This window comes from Setaria viridis, chromosome 1 (assembly GCF_005286985.2).
Source record: "Setaria viridis chromosome 1, Setaria_viridis_v4.0, whole genome shotgun sequence".
Lineage (NCBI taxonomy): Eukaryota > Viridiplantae > Streptophyta > Magnoliopsida > Poales > Poaceae > Setaria > Setaria viridis.
In genome coordinates, this window is record NC_048263.2 from 5,714,452 (window position 1) to 5,727,039 (window position 12,588).

The 12,588-nt window shown below is 44.0% G+C and overlaps 1 protein-coding gene across 1 annotated transcript; it reads right to left on the reverse strand.

Moving 5' to 3' along the window:
* Nucleotides 1–3,079: 3,079 nt before the first annotated feature.
* On the reverse strand, nt 3,080–7,068 carry LOC117840832 (nucleoid-associated protein At2g24020, chloroplastic). The gene is made up of 7 exons (XM_034721371.2): nt 6,874–7,068; nt 6,098–6,237; nt 5,561–5,661; nt 5,437–5,476; nt 4,229–4,300; nt 3,441–3,497; nt 3,080–3,320 (listed from the first exon to the last, which is right to left on the reverse strand). Exons 1-7 carry the CDS (start codon nt 6,947–6,949, stop codon nt 3,246–3,248), a joined length of 561 nt encoding a protein of 186 aa, XP_034577262.1. The 5' UTR covers nt 6,950–7,068; the 3' UTR covers nt 3,080–3,245.
* Nucleotides 7,069–12,588: the final 5,520 nt, after the last annotated feature.

Sequence of the window (12,588 nt, forward strand, 5' to 3'; positions counted from 1 at the left end):
TCAGTCCAAATACTTTTTGTGAATGTGTTGGGGATGAATCAGTATCCTCTAATGACTTCCCATACACCATACTCTACTGTCAGCTACAAGTCATCAAAATATCCTTTTATTCCATTTGGTCATGCATCAAACTCCATCCAGTCCTCTCCTTATTGTTAAAGCGCACACACACGCAAACACCTGAAGTGACATGCATATGTTTACAGGCATGCATATTATAAGCAGTGCCACTAGTGATGGATTAGCTGACTCATCGGATCCAAATCATGGCCATTAATCAATGGAGTAGCCCATCGAACACTCCTGGAATCTACTTGAAGCAATAGCTTAATCAGACGAAGCTCATAACAAACTCCTCATAAACTAAAGATTCATGTATGTTTATTTGTGCACTGGTAGTTCACAAGGCTGCTCAGGGAAAGCTTGGGGCCAATCAGGATAAGCAAGACATCAACTTCAGATGGCACTATCGAGCTGAACAAGGCACGAAATTTCTGCACCAAATCCCGCAAAAAGAACACTTGAGTATGAGTAGTAGCAGTACCTGTTAAAAGCCATGTTATTCTGTCCCAAATACACCATTTGCCTTCTTTATATCCTTCATTATGTTGTATGATTAACTTCACAATGATAACAAATGGTGGAAGCTGGGCTTATTTCTACATGGAAACTTGTCTGTAGTGATCTTTACATACTAAAAGTAAATGACACGTGGATGTTCTTGGTGGAAAGCAAGAGTGATAGAGCTCAAGGTGCACTACCCTCAAATCATAGATCAGGGTGGAATTATCCTGTTAAGACACTTCACTATTTGGTAGGATTGGTGGAGAGGTTGTTTAACCTCATCTTGCGTTTGTGTTCACTTAGAAGGACCGAACTAGATTTGAACTTCATTGACAAACAGAATAATCAGGTTTGTACCGCACAAAGAAAAAATAGTGTACATAAATATAAGAATATATGGCCTTTAACAAAATTGATACATCTTTCAAATTTGTCTGCAAAAGTATAAGCCTAGCATAGCTCATAGACTTGCATAAAAGAATAAATCATAGGCCACTAATAAAATGGAGTTATTTGGGAAAGTTTGTGATCTGCCAAGATTTTTTAGATTCGTCAAGTCTCAATCTGTCTAGCTTTTAACATTGCTGACATTTATTTTTATACATAGATCTTTTGTTAGGTTAACTCCCAAGTAAAGGTTCACACCTTTGCTCTTCAAAAAAAATAATAATAAAGAAAAAAACAAAAGGTGCCTAAAGTTGTGCCATGTGTCCACCCTTGTTTATGTCACTGATTTGTCCTTGTCCTCTTAATACTTGAAACGTGTCCAGTTCAAGACATGCGACTTTGTGCACGCCCCAACATTCCCCTTTCACATCACTAGCACAAACCCTAATTAAGCATACAAGAATACATATAAATGTACGGTTATCTCAAAAGGAGCCAAAAGGGAATCATCCATTCCATTGGATGACAGGGGTATCTCCCTACTTGGGTATCTTGAGGGTTTTAAAGGCTATGGAAGGGAGCTTGGATTTGGAATAATTTTGGGTCCTGGCCTAGAAGTAAAAGGGCTTTAGCAAAAATGAGATGTAGGTGGCAAAGAATTTCGTTTTAACAAAGTAGATTTGATGAAAAGGTGGGTACCAGATTTTCGTCACTTTTTTCTTACCAATTGGCGGCGGTTTATAAACGTTAGAGAATTGCTGCATAAGAGTGGATTTTTATTTCTACATTTTACTCACTGCCAAAGCTGAGATTCAGATGTATACGACCGTTACAAAGTCTTGTAGGAGGTGGCAAATGATGTGGTTATAAATATGATGAAAAGGTGGATGCTTAATATTTGTTTTCTATTAACATTATGGCAGTGAGCTATAGCTATTTGTAAGCGGGTTGTTAAGGAGATTAGATACTTCTTTCTTTGGACTCGTACAGTCGCTGCAAAATTCCAGTAGAAGAACTGTTCACATGGCGGGCCCTAATATTTGAAATGTTGACATTGAATTGGAGAAGAAATGAAAATTGCTGAAGTGTGATTATGCCCTGTTCAAGCATAGATCAAGACCTGCATTCTGACCTAAAATGTACGTCACATGTGGAAATAAGGACAGTGACAAGAAAGTCTCATGAAGTCATGATAAAGCATCGTTGTTAATCGGTGGCATTTTTTTTTATTGAACTCCCAGGATTTATCCTACATTCCTCTGCTCTAAAGAAAGACGCTGAAGAATCATGTGAGCTTGCACAGCTAAGAATTTTAGATCTTCATAGATTTGATCGACGATTTATATGAAAAACATGATGCTGCATGAAATTAGCATGCTTAGAGCTTCTTTTTGGAACATTGGGTCCAACTCTTACTGCTGCGGCCAAAGTCTGGTGGCTCAGGTTTAAATCTGGACTTCATGTATTTTCATCTGAAAATGGACTTGAGAAAAGTCTCGAGCTATTCCTATTGTTATTTGGAGATGTTTGTGACCAAACTCATTTTAATTTCCAGACTCTTTCAAGCAACACTCCAAAGAACGACTCCGGGGAAGAACCTTGTGGATTCAAATTCAACAATTTAATAAGATTGTGAAGGCTAGCAAGTGTGATTATTTCCATGAAGAACACGATGATGCATGAACCTGCCTGGCAAATAAGGTTCCGGTTCGATGTACCTTTGCTGTGCCCAGGCTTCGAAAAGGCATACCAGTATTATTACCTGCAGCGAGAATTGTACAAAGACCAGGGTAGGAAGACGACAGTCCTCGCACTGTTGTCATAGGCAAACATGCAACGGCTAGGATTTTGTCATAATATGACAAGGAAAATTTAGCACTTCACCCTACAACAATGGCATGATTTTGCCCTTTGGTGGCACAAGAAAAAGGGCTTTGTCGTGCGACCTTGGCGGGCTGCAATTTGTACCAACCCAACAGGTTGTTGGGTTCATGCTCAACAAAGCCTGGCCCGTATCTTGCACCTTACCAGCCCACAGAAGATATATCCATGTGGATGTTCAGTGTGACAAAATTACAAGGATGCATTTCCTCGAAAGAAAGCTAACAGGGTGCGCAGTACCTGCTCGTGTAAAACAGCAAATTATAGCTAATGCCGAACCAAACAGTGCTCACAAGTACAATTCTTACACAGCTAAGAGAGGCCGCATAGGGGTTAAGCTTACGTCTCGCACGGCTAGTATACAAAATTGAGAAAAAAAAATTATTGGAAAGCGGCTTTCATGAATTGCAGCATCACTTGAGGCCATCGCCGAGGCCCGCGGGCATTCCTAAGCTCTGTGCCAAGTCTGCCATCCTCTCTTTCATGGCCTGCAGGAGTTAATTCAGCGCCATTTTAGCATCAATATATAGATTTTACATTCTCTATATAGCAGCAGCTGGGTACTCCTTTTCATCTTATGTAATATAAAGCAGAATCAAGATTCGCACCTGGACACTCCTTGAATGTGCGTCCTTGTAGGCATCATTTACCAGCTCAGAAAGTTTCTGAAAGGAAACATAAAAATTGTTGGAAGAAAATCACAACTGAATGGGACTAACCTCATCCCTAAATATGAGATAAGAAAAGGCTTGACAACAAAATAAGATGTTAAAGGTGGGACTAAAAGGCGATAATCCAACTATCTAGAATGTACACCAAAACCTACTGATCCACAAGTTCTTATCTTTATACGATATGCGTAACCAAGTCTGACACAAGCTGCATCTTTTCTAATATAAAAGTGCACCTTGTATCCTGCAAGTGGTGGAGTGCATGCTTTCCCTTTTTCCCCGTGTTAATAATAAATTTAATTCCTTAACATAAACCATCAATGGCTTCTTATGCAGACAAGTTGTATGTATCATGAATATAAAATGTTAGCCTACATTCTAATTATATGTATGATGCACATGCTCAGAGATGCACATTGTTCATAGGTCAGATTGGTTAAGCACACAGGCAGTAGCCACAAGCCCACAAGAAATTGATTTTTCTCTGGTGCACGAATGTGCACAAACATAATGTATTTAGCCAATTGATATACAGATATTGAGAAATGGGTTGTTCTTACCTGATATTATATCACTAGATTTCACTAGATTCTAAACCTATTTTCCTCAACATGCAAACAATCATATGGAAAAACACTACCTCAGTCATGCAAACAGTCGTGACAACATGAACTTATGCAAAACCTTCAAATAAATAACCAAACTAGCAAAGGCATGATACATACTTCAGCACCCAACTCCATCGCAGCTTCTGTGATTTCAACTCTAATAGGTTGTTGGTTTCCAGAAAGAGTAACCTGTTGAGTGAATCAAAATCAACTATGAACACAGATAAGCATGTAGATAAGCATGGGAAGTAGAGAAACACAAAAGAACATAAAGTGCTAAGAGTTAATGTTCCGTAATCCTGATAAATACATAAGTAAGGCACATAAAACTCCAAAAAAAAAACTTAAGGGTACAGATCTGTACGTTTCTTTTCACCCTTGGTCATTGGTTGGCCAGACGAGAGAGATAGGATTGAAAGTGGAAAAGACTATTAAAGTAGTAATAATAATAATAAATGTGGATCGCCCACTCAGCTAGAATGAGCTTATTATATATGATTCTGCACATGCATGCCACACATGCACCAAAGGCAATCCAGTATTTTTTTCAGTGCTGTTTTCTCACTGTTAATGCTCCTTAATCTACATGTAAAGGTAAAATGCCTTGTATTTTGCAATGGAGGGAGCACAAATTTATTAAGATGCCCCTTTCTAAATGATCACATATATTCAATCCACCTAACAAAAACCCCAGGATACATCAACTATTGCCTCGAAGCCTACAGCTCTGATGGTGTTTATAACTTCGAATGTCAAAGCAATACATAAGAGTAACCTAAAATACATGCTCCTCCTTTCCAAAATGTAAAGCACAGTTTGACCTAGCATGATATCCAATGCCATACTTTGGCCGTTATTTTCTTTTATGCTTCATTGCCCATGACAATAAAATTGACATCATATACAGGTACTTTCAAATATGAATCCAATGGTGCCAGATTTATAACCTATAATCTACAAATATATAGGTTAATTGTTGGTCAAAGATTAACAAGGTTGAATCTTGATACACATGCGTGCTTTACATAAAGAAAAGGAGGGAGTACAACATTATGAGAGATAGAATGTTCCGCAACTATAGTGCTATATAGGTCCAGAGCTAATAAAAATAACGTGATTTTGTGTGGTTCATATAACAATCGAAAACCTTACATGCAGTGGCTCTGATATATACAACATGGCTAGTTTCGAATAAGACAAAAAATGATGGGCTGCTAACGGTGCTAAAATTTTTACAGGCCCAACCAATAGAGTATCTCAATAATGTGATAGTTCAATTGTTTGACAGGAGAAAAATGAATTGCGTTCACTACTCCCAAGCATACCTTGATTAGTTCACCTTCACAATAGCCATCAATCTCAGTCCTAAAACAGGAGAAAAATGAAGTCATGGGGCCAGGCTATTTTGCATCAGCATGAGGAAGATAACTCGATGATATAAATGCATACGCTGCAAGCTCCTTCTGCACCCGGACAGCCTCAACTTGGACAACCATTTGGGCCTTCTTAACAGTTTCATAGAGATTTTGCATGTTTCCAAAAATTCCTGCCTAAAGTTAATTGCAATATTAGAGTGCTTCAAGATTGTGATAAACAAAATGCCAACTATGAAATGAGTGGATGTATATAAAAACTAAATGACCAGAATGAATCCGGCAACCTTCAAAGATGATAACAGTATTACAAAGAGAATTATGTATGGGCACAGTCAGTTTTCACGTGAACAATGCTACTCAATTATCCAAACAAAGAAAAAGCTTAAGTTTTGGGTCGCATAATTTGCTGCAAAATAGAGTAGGTGATAGCTACCCATGAAAGCTCTCTACCTAATATTATTTGCTCGTTTTCTCTCTTTGCCTCATGAATACATGCCTAATGAGTTATCCACAAACGAAATACAAATTAAAGAGTTTTTAGGTTTTAGCTACTGGAAGTGGAACCTCAACAATACTGGAAATGAAACAAGATAATCAGAAGCTTTCTTACTTTTGATGGTGCCTCATCGCCGTTCTCATCTTTATCCTTCTTCCCTCCAAATAAACTGTACACCCGGAAAGGCCTATAATTAGCTCTCTTCCTTGTGGAACATGGCGAACAGAAAGCACCTTCTATGTTTATTCTATTACCTGAACAACACATCAACAGCAGGCACAAAATGTTCAGATGTTTCCCAAACCATTAAAATGATCAACAAGTATGCACTGGTGAGTGGTGACTTAATGCAAAAGAATGGCAGCCTGCTACGGTGCACAAGTGGCAGTTTATTTATATAGGGTTTGGTTCAACAAAGGGATAAGAATTCGCAATTTCGCGTGATGGTAATTCTAAAACCCAGAGTAATTTTCTCGAATTAAAAACAAACAGAGAGAAAAGGAAATGGAGAAGCTCATAGGCCAGTACAGTTGAGCAATCCTTGCAAGATGGATAATACTCATTTTGGGACCCCGGTCTCGAGCTCACCGGCTGCCAAGCCAGCCGCCGGCTACCATCAACAGACGCTGACCCCGACGCGGCAGCGCTTGACGCCCCGGCACGCGAACCCATACCCCACCGGATGCCACACCACCACCTCAAACCGCGCTCTCGCACCAAATCAGGTCGGCACCGGCGCATGGGTTGTAATGCGCTGAGCTACCGGTGGGAAGAAATCGATTACAGATTCCCTACCAACTCCCCTAAAAAAGCTTATTTTTGTCCTATAAATCTTATCCGGAGCTGAATCAACCGAAATGGAGCGTAAAGATTGGAGCTTTGGGACTTACGAGTAGGGTTCGACGAGAGAGGCGGCGAGAAGGACGACCGGAAGGCCACCGGCGCGAGAGCTGCGGACGGAACCATCGGGGCGACGGGGGCGCAAGGGAGGTGAGGCCACCGCCCGCCGGAGACGAGAGGGAGGGAGGAAGGGGAGGGGAGGGGAGGGGAGAGAAGGGGAAACAGGCTTGATTTTAGGATAGAAAGATATTGTTGAAGGGGAAAAGGGGAGGAGAGAAGATTTGGGGTAAGGGACAAATTGAAAAATTGAATTTGATACGTATTTTTATACCATTTCTTCTCTGTTTGAGATATCTGCTACAGTATACTCTAGTGTTGTCATTTGTTACGAGGTTTTTTTAAGTACTATTGAACGGTTCAGGACATTTTGGATTTGAGTTTCGATTCTACATTGAAACAGAACAACTAAATTGGGAGTTGTGAGATTCATATTTTGCTTCTCCAATTCTGAGAACTAAACGCCACCTAGAGAAATTCATAGGGTTAGCATTCTTTTTAACTTCTAAATTAAACTATAAAAAGGTAAACGGTGTGATGGGAGCACCTGAAAATCTGATGATTTTTTTCTCAGTGACATATTTAGAGAGAGGATTTGATAAATTCTAGACAGAATTTATAGCAGGCTCCCAAATATAAATTTAGTTAAAATTATATTTTCGGACAAGATTAGAGGTTTGGACTTTTGGTGTGTGTGAGTTGACAAGAAAAAGACTTCAACTTTGTGATCTCCCTCATGGTAGAGGAAGGTAGAGACTTGATGGCGGAAGGTTGGACGTTGCCTAGACAATGCTTTGGATAAATAGAATTGACTGTAGCACGTATCCTTACTCCGTTTCAAAATTGTAGGTTCATAGATGTTCGTATGTATTTAAACATACATTATATTTAGGTTGCATTAAGAAAAGTCAAAACGACCTAGTATAATTTGGGAGATGAAGCGGCATATTATTAGCTGTCGTATTCTTTAATAGAGGGAATGATATATAGCCTATTCGGCTGGACTTATAAGCTGGCTGAAAAGCTGAAATGGCTGATTTGTTATGAGAGAAAAATACTATTTGATGGCTGATAAGCTGAAGCGAACTTCGCTACGGTAAGAAAGGGTTGAAAATGAAGGTTTCCCAAGGAATAAGGATTACCGCCTTACCGGTCGTGACTCATGGGCCGTAAGGGAAAGGAATACGTGGGCCGATTAGCTAGGTGATGGGCCGCCATTGTCGGAGAAGACCGGATGTGCGACGCCGCGCGTTGGCGCTCGCTCCTCCAGTCCTCTCCCTGTTCGACACCTGCCTGGCTGGCTGGGTGCCTGGTGCTGGTGCTGCCCTGCCCGAGTGGCTGCCTGCTGCCTCCCGCTCCCGTCGACACGTCGTCGTCGTCCTCTCTCCCTCGCTGAGCACGGCAGTGAAATTTCGGAAACTTTACCATCCCAGGAACGCGCATGGCATGGGGACCGACGCTGCATGCCTTTCTCCAAACTAGCTCTCATTTGCACGCCGTTGCATCGGCAGGGACAGACATAGCCGGCCGTGTTGCGTGCCACGGCTGGCTCTCGCCGACGTACGTCGCCGGGAATCGTGATCATTCACGACGTCGCCGTAGAGCACTGTACTGGCAAGAAATGCGCTAGCTTGCTACGAGCGAGAGACGACGGTCCAGAAGGCGGCAAACGAGAGATCGAGCTGCTTCCACGAAGTGACGCGTTGATCCCGCCTTCAAGCCGTTTCACACGTCTACTAGCTAGCTATAGCTTATCTTTGCAATGCGAGGGTAGGACTTAGCGGGAGGTGATGAACGAAGCGACCGCGAAGGATCCGATGCCAGCTACAGTAGACAGTACAAGGCTAGCGAGGCTCCAAGCCTACAAGTACGAGCCCGCGTCACGGCATCGGGGTCCGTGCATCCCACTTCTCCTGAGAAGCAAGAAGAGCACACAGGCCTCCGGGTCGCCACCTTCCTCTTGGGCGGCACGCCATGGTGCCACTCCGCGTCCTCCCCCGTCGTCGTCCACGCCGCGCGTGACCCGCCGTCCCGCGACCACGTCCCAGTCCCGGCCGCCGACGGCGGCGGCGCCCTCAACGTCGCGCCCCACCTGATCCACCCCACCATCCTCGCCGACGGCGCCACCGACTCCGCCGTCCAGCGCACGGTCTACGACGTCACGGTCATCTTCCGCGCCACCGCCCGCCTCGGCCCGACCCGCCTCCAGTACTTCGTCGTCCCCGCCGCCGCCGCCGCCCCGAACTCCGGCGGCGCTGACAGGGAGCTCGATGCCGTGGACCTGTTCCTGATTCTTCCTGGGTCTTTTTTTGGGCGCCTTCGTCGGCGCAATGGTCGGCGTCGTCTTCGTCCACAAGGGACGCCGCCTCGGTGAAGACAAGGACGGCGAGTCCTCCGGCGACGGCGCCTTCCTGATCAAGAACCCCGAGGCCGCCCGCGCCCAGGCCGGCGTCGCCAAGGCGGCCCGCGGCGGCAACTGAGAGGCCGGGCGCCGGCCAAGCACGGCGTACGGCGCTCCGTTCTGCTGACTACTAGTGTCTAGTAGTATACTCTGGTGTTGATCGCACCTCGTAGTCTTCTCGCTACTGCATGCTAGATTGCTAGTAGAGCTACCGTATCCCGTAGTAGCTAAGCTCGATGGTTTGCTTAACTCGATCGCTCACACGCTTGGCATCCTAGCTCTTTCGTGCGTGGTGTAAAGATGAGCTTGCCTGATTTCTTCCAAATTCCCACACAATGAGAGCTCATTATTTGAGTTGCCGAATCCAACTGCCATGCATAATTTCGGTGAAATTGCCAAGACCTCTCCCAAGTCTCATCCGGGCGGCCGAACTTTGCCCTTTCCACACCTGGCTGGCTGCAAAGATAGATACTTGCTGCTAGAAAAATAGAAAAATATTTGGAGAGAAAATTCGGAAACAAAATTTGCGGATAGAATAATAGAACAAAAATTTGTACAACACACAAACTTTGGAAGCAAGGGAAAAGAAAAAAAAAGATCGAATGCCATGCCGTTGTTCCACTAAGGTGTCGACCTGCCGTGGGAACCGCTTGCACGTCGGCATCGGCGCCTTCGTGCTCTTCGGCATCGTGTTCCCCCTCGTCGGCACCTGCTGGCTGCTGCAGTGCTGCCTCCGCAGGCGCACGCGCAGCGAACTCGCCAAGGAGAAGGAGGAGGAGGCGGCGTCATCCGGCGGCGGCACCGTCCCGGACCCGGAGAAGGCCGCGGCCGCCGTCGCCGCATATCCCGGCGCCGCCAAGGCCCGCGGTGGCAAGCAGCAGATAAAGGCGCCGGCCGGGCAGTTAATAGGGCCAGAACTAGCTTAATCTGTGGCAAGTAGCTCGTGTGGTTTGACATTGGACTCCGCCTGAGACATGTTTCTGCTAATGAGTCCTGAATTCCTGATGATGACCTTATACTGGCACTGTTGGTGTTCATTTAGCTTGTGGTGTTGAGAGATGTGCATGCATGGTAATTCTTGGTATGTTGGTTATTTGTTGTTTTCTTTATGAAGCTAACCTGTACTCTCAGTCTCTCACCATCCAGATCCAGTGCAAGTACAGTTGGGTTCATCACCTGCTGTGGTTGTGTTTAACAATCAGCTAGCGGACGCTTTATTTTACATCGACACTGGCTGCACCCCCACCCACCGCGCTCTGCAGTCTGCACCCACAAATGGTGGAGTAGCAATGCATGATAGGTGCGGCTGGGGTTGAGGCGAGTGTGCTGCTGCTGCCTGCTGGCGTGCGCTTTGCCTGTGCAGACCGCAGATGGCCGGGATCAGAAGTAGCCCATCGTGCTACTGCTAGCATCGAAGCAGTAGCTGATGATTTGCTGTGTGGCACTGTGCCACCACCTTCCATTTGGGTATGGCGAGGGCCAGAGCTTAGAGCCAAATGATCCGCGGCGTGGAGAGATCCATGCAGTGCAGCGATCAACGGATGACTGTTCACCGTTGCCGGGCGATCATCTCCAGCTTGGTTCAAACTGACAAACACCAAGACTGTATCATGTCATTTTGGCTCCCGGGATCGGTTTTGTGTAGGGCTTACGAGGGTTTGATCACTTGATCAACGGACTGATTGATCATTATATTCACCGTCGGAAAAAGTAAGGTCGCGTACGTAGGATTGCCAGGGGTGATCTTGCGAGGCACCCACTACTTTGTACCGGTTGCAATTGGGCCTGGTATTAATATGAGCATTAGTATCGGGCTTCACGACTAGTCCCCGAGGAGCCTCTGTGACCCACTTTAGTACTAAAGGTTGCACATTAGTACCGGTTGAAGCCTCCAACCGGTACTAATGTATCTAAGGACCTTTAGTATCAGGTGAAGCCTCCACCCGGTACTAACATCCATCCTATAAATCCGGCTTCTTCTTCCTCCTGCCCAAGTCACCCACCATAGCTCAGGCATCATCCTTTCCATGGCGAACTAGGGGAGGTGCTACCGGATTTTTGACCATTTCGTGAGGATTTCACTGATTTAAGTCTTCATCCTCCCTTGTTACATGGTTAGTACACTAAGTTTTATGCTTTAGAGGTAGAGTAATTTGTGATTTTTAGAATGAGCTACAATGGAGAAAAATTTCATTTATATGCATATGTTATATATGTTTGAGCTACAATTTTTTGAATGCTATCTTTCATATTAGTTAAAGAAATTTATCAATATGAGGTTAGAGGAATAATAGAGAGATTAATTTCATAGTTTAGTCCTTTACGTGCCCGTCACCGCCGGCCTCGCCATTAGTATATGCAGGCTTCTTTTGATCAAAAGCATGCAAAAAGCATCCCGTGCGAGGAGACAGTCCGCCACCGCCTAGGGGCATCCTAGGCCTTGTTTAGTTCCCAAATTGGGAGTGGCAAAGTTTGCATTTTGCCATAAATGCGTAACTGTAGCATTTCGTTTGTATTTGTGAATTATTGTCCAAACATTGACTAATTAGGCTCAAAAGATTCGTCTCGCAAAGTACAACAAAACTGTGCAATTAGTTTTTAATTTCGTCTATATTTAGTACTCCATACATGTACCGCAAGTTTGATGTGATGAGGAATCTTCTTTTTGCATACTGCTAAAGTTGGGAAAAAGAGGGGAACTAAACAAGGCCCTAATTAGCACTGCCAGAAGACCTGTCGATCCCTGACAGCCCACTCCCATCCCGCGACCTTCCTTTTTTGGAAAGTTTAAAATCCCGCAACTTTTCATTTTTGAATATCATAACTTATACACATAATTTTGATGCATAACTCCATAATATAACTTTTTATAAGATAATTTTTTAGCACCACTTCAATAGCGTGCAGAACTAGTGTACATCTTCTAGGTAAAGTTTGTAAGAATAACTTCCAATTTGATTTTTAGAAAGATGTAACCGTACACATAACTTTTTTCCTAACAATAATTTAGGTGATAAATTTTGCAATACAACTTTCAAGATATACATAACTTATACGCGTAACATTTGTCATAACTTTTGAGAGAATATTCTTAAAAAAATTTATACACGTAACTTATACGTATATACAATATTTACTTGGTATAGAAAAAAATTTAAAAGAAAAAAAGAAAAAAACACGAGGCAGCACCTAGGCGGGGTCCGCGTGGAACCCATCGGCCCGGGCGCAGCAACTAAGCAAAGGGCACCGTGGGCGGTGGGCCCCGGCCGGCAGCGCGTCGTGCGCTAGAAAGCGACAGCGAGCGTGG